General features: G+C 40.3%; 1 protein-coding gene across 9 annotated transcripts in view; it reads right to left on the bottom strand.

Moving 5' to 3' along the window:
- The window catches only part of HMBOX1 (homeobox containing 1), a 192,782-nt gene that overhangs the window by 77,064 nt on the left and 92,920 nt on the right, over window positions 1–22,798 (bottom strand). For all 9 annotated transcript variants that reach the window (XM_079773342.1, XM_079773347.1, XM_079773345.1 and 6 more), the window contains one exon: window positions 5,067–5,177. In XM_079773342.1, coding sequence (XP_079629468.1) covers window positions 5,067–5,177 — 111 coding nt within the window. The remainder of the gene's footprint in view (window positions 1–5,066; window positions 5,178–22,798) is intronic.

Below are 22,798 nucleotides of genomic sequence, written 5' to 3'. Positions count from 1 at the left end.
GGCCTGCAAGGGAGGGCAGTTGGAGGTGATCAACCCTACAGGAGAGGCAGTTAGGGGTGACCAGGCTGGCAGAGGAGGGAAGTTGGGGGCAAACAGGCTGGCAGCAGAGTGGTTAGGGGGTGATCAGGCTGGCAGGCAGAAGCTGTTAGGGGCAATCAGGAAGGCAGGCAGGCAAGCAGTTGGGAGCCAGCAGTGCTGGATTGTGAGAGGGATGTCCGACTGCCCGTTTAGGCCCAATCCCACCAGGACCGGGCCTAAACGGGCAGTCGGACATCCCTCGAGGGGTCCCAGATTGGAGAGGGTACAGGCTGGACTAAGGGACAACTCCCCTCCGTGCAAGAATTTTGTGCACTGGGCCTCTAGTCCTATATAATAAAAGGCTAATAGACTGAATGGCGAAACAACCGAACAATCAGTCGCTATGATGTGCGCTGGACACCAGGGGGCGCACGTGGAACATGGTGGGCATTGGCAGCAGAGTACGGAACATGACGGGCGTCGGCCGTGGCGGGATGGTGGAGCAGGTGAGCGGGGGCACCAGACCAAGGCGGGGCACTGGTCACGGTCATTGGGGTGAGCCTCTGGTGTTTACTGAAAATTCTTTGCTCCCACGCACCGCAGTCCACCCAGTGCTCACACCTGCTGCTGGCGCCAGCCCCGATCGCCCCTAAGGGCTTCTCCACCTCCCCCTGCTCCTGAGGGGCGACTGGGGCTGGCAGCCACCACTCACTTGCACCCGCTGCTGGCACCAGCCCCAGTCACTCTGCACCGTCAGTGGGTGTGAGCGGGGCTAGCACCGTCAGCTTCATGGTAGCGGCGGTGGGAGCAGGGCTGCCAGCAGACAGGAGACCAGGGGCCACGGCAGGAGGGGCTGGGCGGGGGCACGGAGGATGGGCCAAGACCTGCCCCTGTGCCCACCACAGCCTCTCGGCCCACAGTTTCTTTCAAGGTGCACAAATTCGTTCACTGGACCCCTAGTATTATAATAATAACTATGTATGGTTTCAAATGGGTACGAGATATATTGGATGATCACTTAGTAAGTTATATAATGTCTACTCACTGCAGTGTACACCTGAAATTAATATCATATTGTATGTCAACTGTAATTGAACAAAAAATAAAACTGCACTTATCTAGAAAAAATTCCATAGCATATAGCTTTTATAATAAAGATTGAAATACAAATAAAACCTTTAAAATTAAATTTTAATTGCTAACATCCAATTACTGTTTATGCAATGAAAACTACCAGCCTTAGTTCCAATTTTCTCCAATTTCCTGCTGATGGGTGAACCTAGCTCTGGTTCCAAGATAGATTGAAATAGGAACTAAGATTAAAAATAAAACATTAATTTTCAGAAGAACACAATATCCACCTCAGTGCTAAAATATGAATTCCAACAACAGTATTCTGCAGTGGGAAGTGGTATCAGATCAACTGCAAAAATGCTGCACCTTGGTCTCCCCTTCCTGTTTCTAATGAATTTGTTTTCCTGGTATCCAAGTTCCTGCTTGGGACTGGAGCCCAGCCCTGAATTTCAGTGTGGAAATTTAGCACCACCAACTGTGATAAGATTATACATTAGGCATTGTTCTAAGTGCCAAATACAAGTGACAAAAATCCCTTCTCTTAAGGAGGCCGACTGCCTGACACAAATGACTAGTATTTGCCCTCCAAATTCTTAATTTTGGAACATCCTGACAATCTCTCTGGTGCTCCCTGGTAACCAATTTCTGGAATGTGACCAGGTCATGAAACCCCAAAGCACAGTTCCTTATTTACTTAGCTGAACCCTTGCCACCAGCCAGCCTAAGCTGCTCTATTAATTAAACAGACAAGTGCCAAGCTCTGTCTCTCTTCATGTGATTTGCTCTGCTGTGAATTATGGGAGAAGTGCTATCTTTGGGAAGACTGCTGTAAGCTGAGATTGAAGTGCTGCTGTGCTGTCCTATACGGTAGCCACTAGCCCATGGGGCTATTCAACACTTGAAATGTGGCTGACTGGACATAGGTGCTTTAAGTGTAATACATATATTGTATTTCAAAGAATCAGTACAAAGAGAAAGAATGATTAAATGCTGAATAATAACATATATTTCTTAAATAAAATATATTAAGTTTAGCTATTTCTTCTCACCTTTTAAAATGTGGTTATTAGATAATTTAAAATTGCACATGTCATTTGCATTATATTTCTACTGAAATGTGCTAATTTAGAACATTTAACTAATGGCAACAACAAGAGTCATTATTTTGAGAGGTTTGTTATGTCTAGATATCATTAGAAAAATATTTAAAAATTAAATTCCTTTGCAGAAAAACTGCCAGCTAATAAATGCTGAAGGAATGTTAGACTATCACCATTTTGCTATCTCCATTGGAGCAACTGATTCAGAGGAGCATCATCAAAGGATGCTAAGACTAGTGGCAAACAGTCGAAGAGGAGAGTCATCCAGTGGCAAAATTACACCCTATAGATTATTTATAAACTGTAACAAGACCTGGTGATCACTACTTTTAACCAATGATCAAATTTAGCATACGAATAATGCTACAACCTGCCATTATACACCTCTGGATATGTGGTAAATTGAGGTAAACACTACTTAAAAAGCATTTTGCCCAAATGTTTTATTGTGAAAATTTTCAAACATACAGCACAATGAAAGAATTTATGGCAAAAATCTGTACTCATACCATCTAGTATTTTACAACACAGTACATACTAACTTTATCACATTTTTTTAGCATCTTCCTATCCATTTGACTTTGATGCATTTCAAAGTAAATTGCAGCCATTAATGCATGCCCTCCCTAAATAATCTATGAAGTATTCTTGCCAAAAAAGTTTAACCTAATCCAATCAAGCCTCTAATCCTAACTTCCAATTTACAGGAAATACTTAAAGAGATTAGTTCATTGACAATAAGAGAAAACTAAAAATCCAGAATATGAGACATTATAATATTAAATGATTTTTAAAGTTTGTCATGAAAAGTTTGAGTGACTAGATTTAAGAGTCTTAAAACACATAACAAATTCCAACTTATCAAACTAAATCAGATACTATTCAATTTTTAAAAAGATACCAAAGACATTCTTATAACATCTAGAGAAATGTAAATATGGACTGGATATTAGATGATATTAAGGAATTATTGTTGGGGAGCACAAGAGACTTGGTTGGAAAGTTGTAAGGAGGACATTCTGAGAAAAGGGAAGTGTGTGGAAGGCGCCTGCCTTGTTTATCGGAATTCCGACTTAGGGGAGACTTAGGGGAGTGTGGAAGGCAGCGCCCTTAATTATTCCTTGACCTTTCCAAACAAGTCTGTCCCATGTGCAGACCCCCAGGTGTTTACTGGAATCCTATGCTTAATCCCTGGATGTCCTTGCCTAGAGGACAATGTAAACATATGTGTCCTCCCAATATTACTCACCCTACTAATTGTATCTAAAGATAAAAATTCCAATAAAAGCCTAATGAGGCAGGCAATCGAGGCTGCCTGGCTTCTTCAGCTGGGCTGTCCCTTAGCCCTCTCCCCCACAGTGAAACTGTGTCAGAGTAATGTGTTCATCTGTCGTTTAGGGACTGCTGGTCAGCCCCAGCAAATTATTAATTTTCTTAGATGTGATCATAGGAACTGTGTTATATAGGCAATTACTCTTTTTTTTGGAGATGAATGCTAAATAGTGCATATGCATGCACACATATATATATGTAAGTTTTTAGTTAATTTATCTTATAGGAATAAAGCAAATGTAGCAAAATGTTAACAACTGTATCTAAGAAGAGGGTGAACAGATATTCACTGTGTTGGTCTTTCAACTTTTCTGTACACTGAAACATTTCAAAATAGAAACTGTGGGTCAGGTAGATAAAAAATTCACTGCAGCCCTAACTGGTTTGGCTCAGTGGATAGAGCGCGACCTGCGGACTGAAGGGTCCTGGGTTCGATTCCGGTCAAGGGCATGTACCTTGGTTGCAGGCACATCCCCAGTGGGGGTTGTGCAAGAGGCAGCTGATCGATGTTTCTCTATCATCGATATTTCTAACTCTCTATCCCTCTCTCTTCCTCTCTGTAAAAAATCAATAAAATATATTAAAAATAAATAAATAAAAAATTCACTGCAGAGAGGTTAATATGGTCTCTTCTGTTTTGGCCTGCCTGAGTTTTTCAGGTCAAGAATGTGATCTCTGAAAAATATCTTACCACAGACACAGAAAAATATGTCTCTATAACATTCTTTATTTCTGCCTCAGGGCCAATGCTATTATTAGCTAAGAGTCTTCAATATGCAATATTACAACTGGTAATTCAGTCTGTAAGCAAAGGCTTTAATGCTGTAATATTACATAAGACAGTTAAATCACAAGGTCAACTTGAAGATTGGGCTCACTGCCATCAGTCTGTGTTATGTGTAGATTGAGACAGTCTGTCACACAACTTCAGGTTTTATTTCATATACCACTTGTTAAAAGTATCCTGTACTAGAATTTGCCTATCCCTGGCAACCTCAGACACAAAGGTTTCTGTGATCTTTTTCCTTAAGATTTTATTCTACTTTCCAACCTATTGCTGCTCCCAAAGTCATCTGGACAGCTTCCCCCTAAGTCCAAAGACACACTTACCACCCAGGTAATTAGAATCAGAAATAGAAAACCACTAGCAGAGATCATTGGATAAGGTATAGCATGGAGTAAATGAAAGTATAAGTTTATACTACTAACTAAAACAAGATTTAAACAAAAAAAAACTAGACATGGAATCTTATGTGTACCTATAGTTGAGAAAAAGAAAATCGCCCACTGACAACCATGACTTTTCTTTCAAACTCTGGTTAGAAATATCAAAAAACTGGAAACAAACCTTAGATGATATTAGACACTAAATTAAAAATTGGTACAATAGGGCTTGCAGTTAAGGGTGTTCTTTGGCTTAAAAGAAAAACAGTAAAGTCTGAAACTACCATGGTGAAGACAGGGCAGCACATGGATTCAATAAAGTAATTAATTACATATGTCTCATTTCATATGCAATGAAAAAAAGAAAATGATATTTACCAGGGTTTGTCTTCTCAAGTTGATACCATCGGTAAAATGCCCTTTTCTTCTGCTCACTCAGGTCTGATCCCTGCTGCAACAGCCAGTGAGAGATCCGGCTCTGACTGATACCTATGTAGAAAGAGAAACAGCTGTTGCAAGTAATGAAGTTGCAGGGAACTTAAAGAGGGTTCTCTTGGTTCTAGGTTACTGGTTCTTTATTCTCTTCTTTATAAGAAAGCTGCAATTTGAACAACTCTTATATTGGGCTTCTTGGTAAAAGCTGGCTAAACGTGCTAGGATATATTCAGAATTATCTACTAGAGGTCAGCATTTTATTAACCAAGCTTTGAAAGTGGTCTCTAAAATCAATCTCTTAACCTGGTTGATAAATATGAGATTCATGAAGAGATTCCTAAGTAATAGTTATTTATCAGAGATTGATTAGATTTGTGCTCCTCCAACCACCACCACCTCCACCCCAATCCTGGTTTAGAATATTAGAACTTTTAATAGATATTGAGAAGAAAAAAAAAATCAAGCTAGCAAGTTTTGCTACTAATTACTGGTACTGATACAAGAGTTAGGGGCTGGGAAAAAAAGAGGTCATTGAAAATACTCTCTTCAATAAAGTTTCTGGCTTATTTATTAATTCATTTAGGCATTTCAGATTCGTTACCATTAGTACAGATAACTAAGAATTGGAAGACTTTTAGACTTCTGCTGCAATATGACCTCTTAAGAAATCTCAAGTGGTAAAGACAGTCTTCTAACACAGACTTTTCAAAAAACTGAACAGAATATAAAGCAGTAGTTTTCAGCTATAAGTAAGAAGCTCTTGACAGCAATTAATTAGAAATGGGGAAAACCTCCACATGTGAAAGTAAAAAAGCATGTCTAAAACTGAGTGGTATGAGAATCACTTGCTTCTTCTGGTCATTATAGCTATTCCCAAAATGAATAATTTAACATACAACTGGCAAGGCAAAGAATAATAGGAAAGATGAAACTGTCTTATATGTCCATAAGGCACTTTCTAAAGGACCAGTCAGCTATCAGAGAGGGCTAACAGTATCTTAACTCTCCCAAGGAATTACTTATGGTAACTGGATAGTACTGAATACCACCTGTGACAACCTGTTTAAAGCTATAATGCACAACAGGAAGAGTGGTTATCATGAAACTAGAGGCCCAGTGCACGAAATTCGTGCATGGGGGGGTGTCCCTCAGCCCAGCCTGCACCCTCTCCAATCTGGGACCCCTCGACAGTCGGACATCCCTCAATCCAGAACTGCTGGCTCCCAACTGCTCGCTTGCCTGCCTTCCTGATTGCCCCTAACAGCTTCTGCCTGCCAGCCTGATCACCCCTTAACCACTCCTCTGCCAGCCTGATTGATGACTAACTGCTCCCCTGCCAGCTTGTTTGCCCCTAACTGCCCTCCCCTGCAGGCCTGGTCCCCTCCCAACTGCTCTCCCCTGCAGGCCTGGGTCCCTTCCAACTGCCCTTCCCTGCAGGCCTGGTTGCCCCCAACTTCCCTCCTCTGCCAGCTTAGTCAACCCTAACTGCCCTCCCCTGCAGGCTTGATTGCCCCAAACTGCCCTCCCTTGCCTGCCTGGTCCCTCCCAAGTGCCCTCCCCTGCTAGCCTGATCACCCACAACTGCCCTCCCTTGCAGGCCTGGTCCCTCCCAACTGCCATCCCCTGATAGCCATCTTGTGTCCACATGGGGGCAGGATCTTTGTCCACATGGGGGCAGCCATCTTGTGTGTTGGAGTGATGATCAATCTGAATATTATTCTTTTTTAGATAGGATAGAGGCCTGATGCATGGGTGGGGGACAGCTGGTTTGCCATGAAGGGTGTCCCAGATCAGGGTGGGGGTTCCCTTGGGGTATGGGCAGCCTGGGCGAGGGGCCTGTGGTGGTTTGCAGGCCGGCCACGCCCCCCGGCGACCCAAGCGGAGGCCCTGGTATCTGGGGTTTATTTATCTTCTACAATTGAAACTTTGTAGCCTGGAGCGGAGCCAAGCCTCCTGCTCGCTCCGTGGCTGGCAGCCATTTCCATTGGAGTTTATTATCCTTCTATAATTGAAACTTTGTAGCCTTAAGCGGAGGCCTGCGCTGGCCAGAGTGTGCGGAAAGCTTGGCTTCCTCTATTGCCAGGGGCAACCCTAGCCTCCTGCTCTTTCCAGCTCTGTGGCTGTTGCCATTTCTATTTGGATTCATGTATCTTCTATCATTGAAACTTTGTAGCCTTGAGTGGAGGCCTAGGCTGGCAAGGGCAGGTGGAAAGCTTGGCTTCCTCCATTGCCAGGGAAACCCAAGCCTCCCTCCTGCTCTCTGTGGCCGTAGCCATCTTGGTTGGGTTTATTTGTATATTCTCTCCTGATTGCTGGTGGGCGTGGTTTATGGGTGTAGCGGAGTGATGGTTAATTTGCATATTACTCTTTTATTAGATAGGATAATCATACCCCCTAACATGAGAAGCAGGAGGCCTGGTGATTATATTTAACTCATTAAAAGGAAGCCCCTAGAGTTTCATACTTTTAAAAAACCTATGTTAGAAGAAAACTTATGGAAATGGGGGAGGGAAACTTTGTTAAAAGACAAGTTGGGCTGTGAAGCAAGGTTCTCTGATTGGAATCACCTTTCATTTCCAAAGGGTGAAATTCAGTTTTCCAAAACCTAAGTGATTACATTCTCAAATAATTCACACAGCGGTTTTCCAATGGATTGACGATCTATGTGAAGCAGGTGCTGGCAGCTAGCACCCTATGCTTGTTCTAAGAGAATGCAAATTATTTAACGTTGGCTGTCTTTAGCAATGCCTTTACCACAAATCCAGATTCAGATATTACATTACTTTTAAAGAGTGAAGAAAACCGTTTTCCACCATGAAATCAAAATTGATTTTCATGTCAACAAAATAAAACATTTTTATGTGGATTCTTCACATCAGTACCACACTACTCAAAACAAAGAGAATTTTAGGAAATTTTTTTAAGAAAAAATAGACTATATCAGTTCTGTTACTTTCAGTATTGGATCTCCCTCACACAATCAGATCATACAGAACAAACACTGAGCCCACTAGATTTCAGCGCTGTCCAGGTAGTGAAGGAAGAGGGCAAAAGCCCATCAAAAGATTAGTTAAATTATGGTATACTCACGTAATAAAAGACTGGGCAGACTTTTAAAAGTAATGTTCTAAATCAGTCACCAAAAACAAACAACAACCAAAAAACAAAACCAACCAAAAAAAAAAAAAAAAGCCATCAATACCAAGTTTTGGCAAGGACACAAAGTATATGGAACTCTCATACTGCTGGCAGGAGGGTAAAATGTCAGGGTCATTTGGGAAACAATGGGGCAGTATCTACTAAAGTTGACCATATGCATACCATATGACCTAGCAATTTCTTTTTTTCCTCATGCGAGCATATTTTTTCCATTGATTTTATTTTTTTAGAGAGAGTGTAAGAGACAGAGAGAGAGAAAAACATTGACTGGTTGCCTCCTGCATGTGCCCCAACCAGGGCCAGGGATTGAGCCTGCAACTGAGGGATGTACCTTTGCCTGGAATTGAACCTGCAACCCTTCAGTCAGTGGGATGATGCTCTAAGCACTGAAGAAACCAGCTAGGGCTTTTGCCTCTTTTTTAAAATTGATTTTAGATTTGTTTCTTCCTGCACACATCCCAACTGGGGATTGAACCCAAAACTTGGGTATGTGCCTTGACCAGGAATCAAACCCACCACCTTATGAGGTATGGGATGATGATCCAACCAACTGAGCCATACCGGCCAGGGCAACCTAGCAGTTTCTTTCCTCAGTATATACCACACAGAAATGTGTATATGCTCAATAGCAATGTGTTCAAAAGACATGTACAAAAAGGCTTATAGTCTCCAATTTGAACCAACTCAAACACCCATCAAAAGGAAAATGCATAATTGTGGTACTTATGCATTCTACTATAGACTACTATACAAATAGAAAAAGGACAAACTACTGCAATATGTAACTACATGGATAAATCCCACAAAAACAATGTCGTCCAAAAACCATCAGACACACATAAAAAAGCTAGACACAGCTGTATGATTCAACTTATATAAAACTAAAAGAGACACAATCTCTATATATAAAACCCTAATATGCAAATAGACCGAACAGCGGAACCAAACAACCGAACAACTGGTCGCTATGACAGGTGCTGACCATCAGTGGGTGTGCACGGAACATGGTGGGTGTCAGCCACAGCAGGATGGTGGAGCAGGTGAGCGGGAGCGCCAGTCTAAGGCAGAGCGCTGGTCTCTGTCATAGGGGCAAGCCTCTGGTGGTTACTGAAAATTCTTTCCTCCAGCGCTCACACCTGCTGCCAGCACTGGAACCGCTGCTTGCACCAGCTGCCAGTGACGGCCCCACTCATACCCGCTGCCAGTGCTGGTCCCACTTGCACCCACAGCTGGTGCTGGAGCCGCTGCTCGCACCTGCTGCCTGTGCCTGGCACCAGTCCTGATTGCTCGGTGCCATTAGCAGGTGTGAGTGGCAGCTGCCGGCCCCAATTGCCCCTGAGGGCTTCTCCACCTCCCCCTGCTCCTGAGGGGTGATCAGGGCAGCAGCTGCTGCTCACACCCACTGACAGCGCCGACCCTGCTCACACCTGCTGCTGGCACCAGCCCCAATCACTCCATGCCATCGGTGGGTGGGAGTGGGGCTAGCACAATCAGTGTGTGGGAGCAGCGGTGGCAGGAGCTGGGCTGCCAGCAGACAGGGGACCAGGGATCGGGGGCCGCGGTGGGAGGGGCCAGGCGGGGGCATGGAGAATGGGCCGAGACCAGCCCCTGTGCCCACCGCAGCCTTGAAGCCCACAGTTCCTTTCAAGGTGCACGAATTCATGCACTGGGCCCCTAGTTATCTATATGAATGGCTACCTATAACTAGGAGTAAGCAGGTTCATTACTGGGAGGTAGTGTGAGGAAAGCTTATATAGTGATCAGCACTATTCTTGATCTGGATCTGGATGGTGGTTATATGCATGTCTTCACTTTATAAAAGTCACTAAGCTAGACAGACACTTTTCGCTGTATATATTTCAATTTAAAAAAAGATTCCCGACAAAAGATTTTAAAATTCTATGCAGTTTTAGAAAATAAAGTGAATATGTATCAAGATGCCCATGATATAAATAAAAAGGTATATAGTTTTATAAATATATCTATATTTACATAATCTTCTTTCTGTCTTGTATAGTAATGAAAACTTATATATATATATATATATAGCCAAAAATAGAGTGGCACACTTCCTACACTGTAAACCTCTATATTACGTTTTTAATCATTCTACAAATATGTATTAATTTATTTTATATTTAGGCTTCCCTTATAAACACAGCATATTTTACTGGTTGTTTTATAAATACTGCAATTAAGTTAAACAACAAAGAAGTACCAAAAAAAAAGTAATTTCAGCCTTTCCTCAGCCACTCTGAGGTAAACAATGTTATCTGTTAATGTATGTTGCTGCATGATTTTCTCTATGCATAATTATTAATTTAATAAAAGCAAATGGAGAGAAGGTAATAAAGAATATCCCTCTGTCTAGTCTTTTGTGTGTGAGGAAATAAAAAAGAACTTCTTCACTGTAAATTTAACCTGTTCTCATATAATAAATACAGTAATAAAGTAATAAAGCAGGTAGTTTTTCTAGTAGTGTTATGAACATTAAATATGTGCAACAACATATTTTTCCAATGATTTTTCTTGGTTAGCAGCTTACTGATAGGTCAAGTTCTCTAACTCATCCTTCTGGGGCTCCTCGGTGCCTTTGGAACTTCAGGTGAGCTTGGTGTCACAAAAGGCCTTGCAGCTTCTCCTTATCAGTTTCTGTGTTTCTCCTTGGGAAAAATGTTTCCCTAACTCTCCTCTTACTTCCCACTCCTGAAAAAAATATTCTCCTCAAGTTTTAACTCCTCACAAAGCCTCTTTTCTAACCTTTCACAGGCAGAAGAAAAATTTACATATAACCTTCATATATTGAGACTAAAACTAACCTCTGATTAATTTATTTCCAATAAGAAATTGATCACATTGGACTCAAAGGCCAAAAAAGCCTGTTGCCAGCCTTATTCAGATTCTTTTCTGAGCTTCAGCTCTATCAGGCTTCTTCTAGTTCCTCAAATGCCATGCTCCCTTCCACTAGAGGGCTCTCCACCACTACCCATTCTTGTCAAAGTCTCTAATAGTACACATTAAAATGTATCCTCTTCCTTCCACTTCCTGTGGAATGTGACACTACTTACTGACCACTCACATCATCTTCATCCTTGGAATGCTGGGTACAACTCTCCAATACAATTTAAGGAATTATTTGCTAGCTCCTTACATGTTAAGTGTTCCTAGGTTTATATCTTTAAGCATCTTCTCTCTATACACCCTTTCTTGGTCATCTCAACTATCAACAATCATTGTTTAAAATATTATCTAAATGTCAGAGCACCAGACCGTTTTTTGAAACCATTTGCTAGTTAACTTCATGAGAATTTCCCACAAGTTTTTAACACCGTAAACTTAACTCATTATCCTCTTCCTTTTAATTTGCTCTTCTTCCAGTGTCCCCCATCTCAATTTTATCTTCTACTCTACTCTTTCCCAACTCTTAAATGCTTACTAAATCCAAAGTTTCCCTTCCTAAAATTCTCTTCATATTTTCTCCAATTCTCATTCCTGCAGCTTGTAATCTCAGTCTCTTTTGTTTGGACAATTGGAACCATTTAAGATCCAAAATTCTTCCTTTTTAATTGGAAGATCATTTTACAGTTGAAAAAGTGAAAGGTGCTTCCTCAAGCAATTTTCTACTTGAGAAATGCAGCCATCTCTACAATTTTCCTCCCACAATTGTTAAGTTAAAACACATGCATGCATTCGCCACAAAAATAACTCACAAACCTGCAGATGGAAAAAATAAAAAAGGTCTTCATCCCCAACGCTTCTCTTATTCTCTTATGTAAAGGTATTCTTGTTTATTTGATGTGAATCCTTCCAGACTCTTTCCTATGCATTTAATACATAAACATGTGTACACATACACATACCTAGTTGTTTTTTAAACACAAATTTAGAGTTATTCTCTACATAATAAATAACTTGCATTTCTTACATAATGTCTTGGAATTTTCTCAAGTAGTACATTATAAATCTTCATCATTCTAATGGCTACATGGTATTCTATACAATAACCCACTTAAATATTTATTTATTATTGGACATTACAGTTGTTGCTAATGTTTTACTATTATAAATGATGATGCAATGAACATTCTATGCATATCTTTGTGCATATGAATAAATACTTTGGGATGATTCACAGGAATAGAATTTTTAATTCATACCATTAGTTTGTTATAGGTACTACCAGACTTTCCCCCATAGGTTATACCAAAATTTTATAATCTCTAACCCATAGTCATGAGACATTCTCACCATAGGTAAGTATTATAAAACTTATTTTGAAAGTCTGATTTTCTCTTTGTAAACACAATACATGTGTATTATAAAAAGGAATTCTAAGCAATTCAAAGTAGGAAAATTCAGAGTAAAGCTAACTTTAAAAACCCATCTAAAACCTTACCACTTAGAAATAACTACACCCATTATAAAATCACTCCAAGCATAAAAGTAAACATAGAATAGGTAGAAATAATTACTAAAATGAGATACTATAGACAGAACTTTAAAATTAAAAGCATTAAATTTAGTTTGATCTGATTTTAACTCAAGAAAAAAATATTTAAAATAAACTAGAGTGAAATGAAAGATTGAGGTTACTAGAAGAGTACACTACTGCAAGGAAAAAGAATTATATAAGAACATTAGGAGGTTAGGAGCATTATTGTCTAACTTGTGGGCAGTTTCTGATGACTCCTGGCTAAAAAATGAGAAATTAGCACACTATGGTAGCCAGCCTTCAAGATGACCCCTAATGATCCTCTTGGTCATTCTACCTTTGTGCAATCTCCTCCAACACTACTTCAGGGTTGGTCTCTACAACAAGTAGAGTATAGCAGAAATGATAGTCTGAATTCTGGGATTAGGTCATGAAAAACATTACAATTTCTGCCTCACTCGTTCTCTGAGATAGGTGGTTCTGCGGCAAGCTAGCTGCCACGTTGTAAGACCACTCAATTAGACCTATGGAGAAATCCATGTGGCAAAGAAATGAGGCATTCTAACAGCTATGCAAGGGAGCCATCTTGGAAGTGAGTTCTCTAGCCTTAGTTAAGCCTAACGATGACTGCAACCTCTTGAGACACCATGAATGCGTGGTGCTGCTCCTGGATTCCTGACCCATAGAAACTGAGTGAGATAATGAAGAGTTAGGTTTCAAGTTGCTAAGATCTGGTGTAAATTTTATGTTGCAATAGAAACTAACACACATACATAGACTACCTTCTCCATCTCCCTTCCCAGCCTTCACATTCAACTCCTGATATTTGGAAGATATTTTCACATGGCCAACATTTACATTCTGTTCATAATTCATAATTCCAATTCCTAAGCTCTGTATTTTCGTTTTTGAGGCATATTTTGCATATAGTGAATTGCACTACTCTTTAAATGCATAATTTAAGGAGTTTTGACATATGTATACACATGTGACTGTTGTTCAAATAAAGATATAAATTATTTTCATGCTCCCTAGAAGGTGCCTTTTATCCCAAGTTAATGCCTACTATGTGTACCAGTTAATAATGCAGATTTTTTCAATAGATGGAGTTACACATATGTTGATATATATGTGATTTGATATGTATACTATTTTGTTGTATTGACAGCAAGCTTCAAAACTTCATATGCCAAATTTTCTGACAATGTTAATTAACATCATAATTAACCTAACTCTTCATTATCTCACTCAGTTTCTATGGGTCAGGAATCCAGATATTTTTATGTGGGAAAAATGTCAGATTTTATGCCAAAAAAAGAGCATTTGCAGGAAGTTTTAATTCATTACTTTAATTTTGAAGAAAAGTGCTGCTGAATACTTTGGGAAGCTTATGGTGAACATGCTCCATCTCAAGATATTTGAGAATGCTGGTTTAAACGCTTTAAAAGTAATGATTTCGATGTGAAAGACAAAGAACGTCCAGGTCAACCGAAAAAGTTTGAAGACCAACAATTACAAGTATTATTGGGTGAAGATGCATGTCAAACTAAAAAAACAACTTGCAGAAAAATTAACCCTTTGCACTCGCTTGCTTTTTTCTCGATTCCTTTATTTTAATGCTAACCGTGTCGAGTCACACTCGACATCCGAGTGCAAAAGGTTAAACATTGCTCAACAAACAATTTCCGATTGTTTACAAGCAACGAGAAAGATTTTAAAGGAAGGAAAATGGGTGTCACATCAACTGAACCAAAGACAAATGGAAAACCGAAAAGTCATCAGTAAAATGTTGCTTCAACAGCATGAAAGTCTTTTTTGCATCAAATTGTGACTGGCGATGAAAAGTGGATTTATTTTGAGAATCCCAAATGCACAAAATCCTGGGTTGATCCAGGTCAACCACCAACATCAACTGCAAGGCCAAATCGCTTCGCAAAGAAGACAATGCTCTGCGTTTGGTGGGATCAGGAAGATGCGGTGTATTATGAGCTTCTAAAACCAGGTGAAATCATTAATACTGATCACTATCAACAACAAATAATCATACTGAACCACGCTTTGATCATGAAACAACCAGAATGTGCCAGAAGACATGGCAAAGTAATTTTGCTTCATGATGTTGCACCATCACACACTTCTAAACCAGTTAAAGACATGTCAGAAGATTTTGCCTGGGAAGTATTAACCCACCCGCTGTATTCACCAGATCTTGCTCCTTCAGATTACCACTTGTTCCAATCAATAGCACATGCACTTCTGAGCAGCACTTCGAAATGTACAAAGAAGTGGAAAATTGGGTCTCTGAATGGTTTGCCTCAAAACAAGAAAAGTTCTATTGGAACGGTATCCACAAATTACCTGAAAGATGGGGGGAATGTGTAGCTAGCAATGGACATTACTTTGAATAAAGCACTTTTGATATTTCTTTTGAAATTATCGTGTTTTCTTTGATTACAAAATCCGCCATTATTAACCGGTACACCTAGTAAATTCTATATTTTCAATTTTATTTTTGATTGGTAAGATTTCTTCATCAAGCAGTTTTTATCAGTATAGGCATGTACCACATAATAACGTTTTAGTCAATGACAGACTGCATATACAACTGTGATATACCATATAGCATAGGTATATAGTATGCTATACCATCGAGGTTTCTATGATGTTTGCACAACAATGAAATTGCCTAATGATGTATTTTTCAGAATGAATTGTAGTTGTTAAGCAGTGCATGACTGCCCGGGTTTATTGACGCTATATTCCCCAGTTCTTGTATGCTTTTATTTGTCTTCCATGTTTATACTTTGAGGACAACTTTACAATAGAAATTTTTATGGGTTAGACTTTACTTCAAAATCTATTAAATTGGAGTGATGTCAGTGAAAATAGTAATGTAAGGAGCTCTGAAAAATCAGTACTCCATAAAAGCAATGAGAGTAAAAACTGTTCTACTATAAAAGTGCTGGCAAAAATGGTCAGAATCAACTTTTTCATAACTCTGGAAATTAACCAAAGGCTTGTAACAAGCCAAGGTGTGCCTTTTTGTTTTAAACTGAAATTTAGTAAGAACAGCTTTATGACATTTTGAACTTGACCTACACCCACTCCCCTCATCCCATCATCAGAGTAGACTTGAAAATCAACATCCCTGCAATCACAGTGAAAACCAGGAGTGTCCTCATAGCCACTAGAGGGGGTATAACAGGTGTGGAGTTCCCCAAAACATCATTCTAAGAGAACTGTCATTATTTGACCTGTCTGTGGATTCTCTGAAAAATCCCCCTTTACAAGACCTGTCCTTATTTCACCGGATTCAGACCTCATTCAGTGTGAACAATATTTTTCCTAGGAGAATAAAAGGAGGGAGGTGGTCTGTTAAAAATGATCAGTGGCAATCATTTACCACTGCAGGTGCCTGAGGTGATGATAACAATTAGGGCAAATAAGAAGCTGATCAAAGTATTTTAAAAGTTGAGGAATGAGATTAGTCTACGAGAGTTTTTGAAAAGCTCTGTCATATTTCTAAGAATCTAGAAGGCCAGGCCCATGGGAGGGCTGTGCACATGCTTAGATCTATGTATATGACCAGGGCAATACGCATGCACAATAAAAATCTGTGAAAGCTCTACGCTCTTACCTCTGGTTAGTTAAGTCTTGAGAAACAGTGAAAACAGAATGTGAAGGCTAAGGCAGAATTATTAACTGCCCTCCTGAGCATTAAAGGCATGCCCTAATACACATACAGAAAATCTGGGAAAGTTTTTGGTTCCAGGCATTTAAGGAAATCTTTGTTTAATAACTAGCTGGTCACTAAGCCAACAAGAAAAGGACATCAGCCCTAGCTGGTTTGGCTCAGTGGATAGACTGCCAGGCTGTGGATTGAAGGGTCCCAGTATTGATTCTGGTCAAGGGCACATGCCCAGGTTGTGGGCTCAATCCCCAGTGCGGGGTGTGCAGGAGGCAGCCGACCAATGATTCTGTCTCATCATTGATGTTTCTATCTCTCTCTTCCTCTCCCTTCCTCTTCGAAATCAATAAAATATATATATATATAAAAGACATCAGTAGCAATACACCACAAAGACTACTGATTTTTCAGAATTAGTTCAGGAAAGTCACTAATAAAAACAACAACAAAGAGCAACAATAATAAACAGAAATAATAACAAATCCAGGGGTGGGGAAGAATTTGATTTCTAGAATTTCCCCATTATATTATTCAAACTGCCCCATTTCAAAAACAAAAGAAAATAAGACCATGCAAAGAAACAAGAAAGTATGACATACATAGTAAAAGAAGCAGTCAATAAGAAGTGTCTTTGAAGAAACACAGATGTTGGACTTACAAGACAAAGATTTAATCAGCTATTTTAAAGATATTCAACGAACTAAAGAAAACATGTCCAAAAAACTAAAGGAAAGTATGAGAAAAGCTACACCAAACAGTATCAATAAAGAGACAAGAATTATAAGAAAGAATCATAACGAAATTGAAAACTACAATAAATTAAAGTGAAAAATTCACTAAAGAGGGTCAACATCACATGTGAACTGGCAGAAGAAATAATTAGTAAGCTTAAAGACAGACCAAGTAAATTTATCTAGTACAAAAAACAGAAGGGAAAAAGGATTGAAAAAATAGAGCAGAGCCTCAAAAACCAATGGGACACCATCATGTATACCAACAAACAAACAATGGGAGTCCCAGGAGTAAAAGAGAGAAAAGTGAAGAAAACATATTAGAAAAATAATGGCCAAAAAATTTCCTAATTTAACAAAAAACATTAATCTACACATCCAAGGAGTTCAATAATCTTCATGTAGGGTAAACTCAGAGAATCCACGCCAACATCATAATGGTTGAAAATCAAAGACTAAGAGAAAAATGGAAAGCAGCAAGAGAAGTAATTCTTTATGTACAAGGTATTCTATTTAATAAGAGTAATATGCAAATTAACCATCACTCTGCTACACCCACAAGAGACGCCCACCAGCCAATTAGGAGCAAGGATACAAATTAACCCTACCAAGATGGCTGCAGCCACAGAGCAAGCAGGAGGCTTGCGTTGCCCGCAGCGATGGAGGAAGGTAAGCTTCCGCAGCCCTGGTCTGCCTTGGCCTCTGCTCAAGGCTACAAAGTTTCAATTATAGAAGATAAATAAATCCCAACAAAAATAGTTGCGGCCATGGAGCAAGCAGGAGGCTTGGCTCCGCTCAAGGCTACAAAGTTTCAATTATAGAAGATAAATAAATCCCAGATACCAGGGCCTCTGCTTGGGTCGCTGGGGTGCGTGGCAGGCCTGCAAACCACTACAGGCCCCTCGCCCAGGCCACCCCACGCCCCAAGGGAATCCCCACCCTGATCCAGGACACCCTTCAGGGCAAACCAGCTGGCCCCCACCCGTACACCAGGCCTCTTTCCTATCAAATAAAAGAGTAATATGCAAATTTACCATCACTCCAACACACAAGATTGCTGCCCCCATGTGGTCAAAGATGGCTGCCCCCATGTGGACAAAAGATGGTCAGCAGGGGAGGGCAGTTGGGAGGGACCATGCCTACAAGGGAGGACAGTTGGGGGCGATCAAGCCTGTAGGGGACGGCAGTTAGGGGTGACGAGGCCGGCAGAGGAGGGAAGTTGGGGGCAACCAGGCCTGCAGGGAAGGGCAGTTGGGGGGGGACCCAGGCCTGCAGGGGAGAGCAGTTGGGCGGGGGAACCAGGCCTGCAGGGGAGGGCAGTTAGGGGCAAACAGGCTGGCAGGGGAGCAGTTAGGCATCAATCAGGCTGGCAGGGGAGTAGTTAGGGGGTGATCAGGCTGGCAGGCAGAAGAGGTTAGGGGCAAACAGGAAGGCAGGCAGGCAAGCAGTTGGGAGCCAGCAGTTCTGGATTGTGAGAGGGATGTCTGACTGCCTGTTTAGGCCTGATCCTACGGGGATAGGGCCTAAACAGGCAGTCGGACATCCCTCGAGGGGTCCCAGATTGAAGAGGATGTAGGCTGGGCTGAGGGATGCACACCCCCGTGCATGAATTTTGTGTACCGGGCCTCTAGTGTTCAATAAAATTAACAGCAATTTTCTCATGGGAAACCAAGAAGCCAGAAGGCAGTAGGATGATATATTCAAAGTGCTGGGGAAAAGGGAGGCAAGAGCATCAAACAAGAACTCTAATCCAACCAAACTATCCTTCCAAAATGGAAGACATTAAGACATTGCCAGATGAACAAAACCAGAGAGATTCTGATACCAACAGACCTGTCCTACCAGAAAACGAGTTCTTTTATTTAAAACAAAAGGACACTAAATAGTAATTCAAATACACATGAAGAAATAAAGAGTGCCAGTAACTGTTAGATAGGATCGAGCAATTGAATTAATATCCCTTCCCTGGGAACTGACTTCCAGGCCATTTTGGAATGGACATTCCCTTTTGCTGAGACCACATTTCACTTGCTAAGCCCATTATCTCTCCCCTCTAGACTGGCACAGAGAATTCTCTGCCCAGAAAAAGCCCACCAAAAGTCCTTTAAAAACCTCTGACTCCTGTCACTGGGAACTGGTGCCATTTTGAGGCTCAGCCCATCTGGTATCCAGATGACCTAATAAATTCATAAATAAATTCTTTACCCCTTTTGGTCTTGTGCATTCCTCCTTCGGCGACCCTAATAGTAACTACAGATGTAAATATAAAGGACAGTATAAATGTGTTTTGTTCTAATAATTCCTCTTATTCCTATTTGATTTAAAAGAAAACTGTATAATGCAATAATTATAAGTCTAAGCTTATGAACACACAATACATAAGCATGTAATTTATCCTATATAATAAAAGCCTAATATACTAAGTATCTAGTCGTCCAGTTGGCCATCCAGCCAACCAAAGCGTAATCCTATCTAATAAAAGGGTAATATGCAAATTAACCATCACTCTGTCACAAAGATGGCAGCGTCCATAGCCACAAGATGGCGGCGCCCAGTCCTCTCAGCCCTGCCAGAGTCCCCCAGTCCCAGGGGGGCGGCCGCTGAGAGCAGGGAGCATGAGCGGACTGGCGAATGCTTGCCACGGCGACAAGGCAAGTGTTCCATGCCCAGCCACAGATGGGCCTCTGGGCCGCGGAGAGCCTCTGGACAGTGGGCGCGAAGCGGCCAGGCCCCGCAAAGAGCTACTGGCTTACGGATTCATGTGCAGGGCAATTAGTATGCTAATGATATGCTAAGGCCGCTTAACTACTTGCTATGACGTGCACTGATCACCAGGGGCAGACGCTCTGACTGGTAGGTTAGCTTGCTGCTGGTGTCCGGCTGATAGGGACTGAATGAGATGGAATGGACATGCCCTGGAGCCCTCCCATGATCCCTCCTCAGCTGGCCAACCTCCTGTGTCCCTCCCCGGCCTTGATCATACACCGGTGGGTGCACGAATTTTGTGTACCAGGCCTCTTGTATGACAATAACAGCACAAAGAAGGGGATAGAGAATTAAGCTATAAATTTTATACTATTGAAATTAAGTTTGTATTTATCCGAACTAGATCATTAAAATTAAGACGCTAATGGTAATTCCCAGGGAAACCACTAAGATAATAATTCAAAAAAATATAGCAAAGAAATAACAAGGGATTTAAACTGGTATACCAAAAATTATCTATTAAACACAAAAGGAGAAAGTAATCAAGTAATAGGAGAACAAGACAGATACACGACTGAAAACAACTTACTTGGTCATAAAAAAAAAAAAAAAAAAAGGAAAATCTTACTCTTTGTGACAGCATGGATGGACCTGGAGAGCATTATACTAAGTGAAATAATCCAGTCAGAGAAAGACAAGTACTATATGATTTCATTCATATGAGGAATCTAATGAACAAAATAGACTAACAAACAAAATAGACACAGACTCATAGATAATGAACTGACTGACAGGTATCAGAGGGGAGAGGGGTTGCTGGGCTGGGTGAAAAAGGTGAAGGGATTAAGCAAAAACAACCACCAATAAAAACCTCATAGACAACAGTATGGTGATTACCAGAGGGAAGGGGGTGTGTAGAGGGAGGTGAAAGAGGGTGTAGAAGGAATAAATGGTGATGGAAGGAGATTTGACTTGGGGTAGTAAACACACAATATATAGATGTACTATAGAACTGTACACCTGAAACCTATATAATTTTATTAACCAATGTCACTTTAATTAATAAATTTAATTTTTAAAAAAAGTCTGAAAACAAATGACAAAATGGTAGACATAAATCCTCCCTCAACATAATTACATTACACTTAAATGGATTAAGCAATCCAATAAGAAGACAGAGATTGGCAAAATGAATTAAAAACAAAAACATCTAAATGCATACTGTTTACAAGAGATACATTTTAGATTCAAAGTAAAAAAATAAAAAATAAAAAATAAATCATATAAATGGTAACCAAATGAAAACTCCAGTGGCTATAGTAATGTTAGACAAAATTTGTTACAAGAGACAAAAGGACATTTTAGAACAATAAAAAGGGATTAATTCCTGAGAAAGACATTGAAAACATACACTGATTGTCCAGATTATTATGATCTCTGAACGCATAATAATCTGGCCACTCAGTGTGTGTGTGTGTGTGTGTCTGTGTATTAGAGGCCCAGTGCACGAATTCGAGCATGGGTGGGGTCCGGCCAGTCTGGCCAGGGGGAGGGGACATGGGCGGTTGGCCGGCCTGCCTGCTGGTCGAACTCCTGGTCAAGGGGACAATTTGCATATTAGCCTTTTATTATATAGGATATACACTGAGTGGCCATATTATTATGCATTCAGAGATCATAATAACCTGGCCACTCAGTGTATATGCACCAAGCAATAGAGTCCCAAAATACATGAAGCAAAAACTGACAGACCTGAAGAGAGAACAGACAATTCTAAAGTAACTATTGGCTGCCCAGCTGGTGTAGCTCAGTGGTTGAGCATGGACCCAGGAACCTGGTTTGAGGCAATAGCATTTTGGTTCGATTACAAGTTAAGGCACATGCCCAGGTTGCAGGCTCCATCCCCAGTAGGGGTGCGTGCAGGAGGCTGCCAATTGATGATGTTCCTTTCTCATAGATGTTTCCATCTCTCTATTCCTCTCCCTTCCTCTCTCTCTAAAAATCAATAAGAACGTATTTACAAAACAAAACAAAAGTAACAGTTGGAGAATTCAGTATTCCATTTTCAATAATAGGCACAACAAGAAGACAGAAGATCAATAAGGAAAACAGAAAACTTGAACAACATAGTAAACCACTAAAATCTAACAAACTTCTATAGAACAACAACAGTAGAGCACATTCTCAAGAGTAGGTGGAACATTCTCCAGGGTGGACCAAATGTTAGGCCATAAAAAATATCTGTATAATTTTTAAATCATACAAAATAGGTCAATAAAATAAAATTAGAAATCAATAACAGAAGAATTTTGAGAAATCCACAAATATGTGAAAATTAACTCTAACCAATGTGTCAAAGAAAAAAATCATGAGGAAAATTAGAAAATACTTTGAGATTATTAAAAAACACACACATACAACATACAAAAAATGTATGACAAGAAGTGCTTAGAGGGAAATTTATTGTTGTAAATGCCTATGTTAAGAAAAGAAAAATGATCTCAAATCAATAACCTAGACTTCCTTTCCCCACAGTATTTGTCTTTTTCTGACTTATTTCACTTAACATAATGCTTTCAAGGTCCATCCTAATTGTTGTAAGTGACAGGATTTCTTTCTTTTTAATGCTGAAAAACATCCCACTATACACACACACACACACACACACACACACACACACACATACATATATAAACACACACATAAATACACACATACACACATACCTTATATACACACAGACACCACATTTTCTTTATCCATTCATACATCAATGGATACTTTTGGTTATTTCCATGTTTCAGCTATTTTAAACATGCTGCTATGAACATGGGGGTGCTATATTTTTTTAAATGTCCATTATTAAATTAAATGGTGGAAAGGTAGAAATATAATAGTTAACATATTCAGTCTCAAGAAGCTTAGCTTTAGAAAAGTCAAGTTTTAGAGAGGGACAAAG

The sequence above is a fragment of the Cnephaeus nilssonii genome, assembly GCF_951640355.1.
Source record: "Cnephaeus nilssonii genome assembly, chromosome: 5".
Classification (NCBI taxonomy): domain Eukaryota; kingdom Metazoa; phylum Chordata; class Mammalia; order Chiroptera; family Vespertilionidae; genus Cnephaeus; species Cnephaeus nilssonii.
Note: the sequence above shows the minus strand (reverse complement) of the source record. Positions and strands in the feature narration are given on the sequence as shown.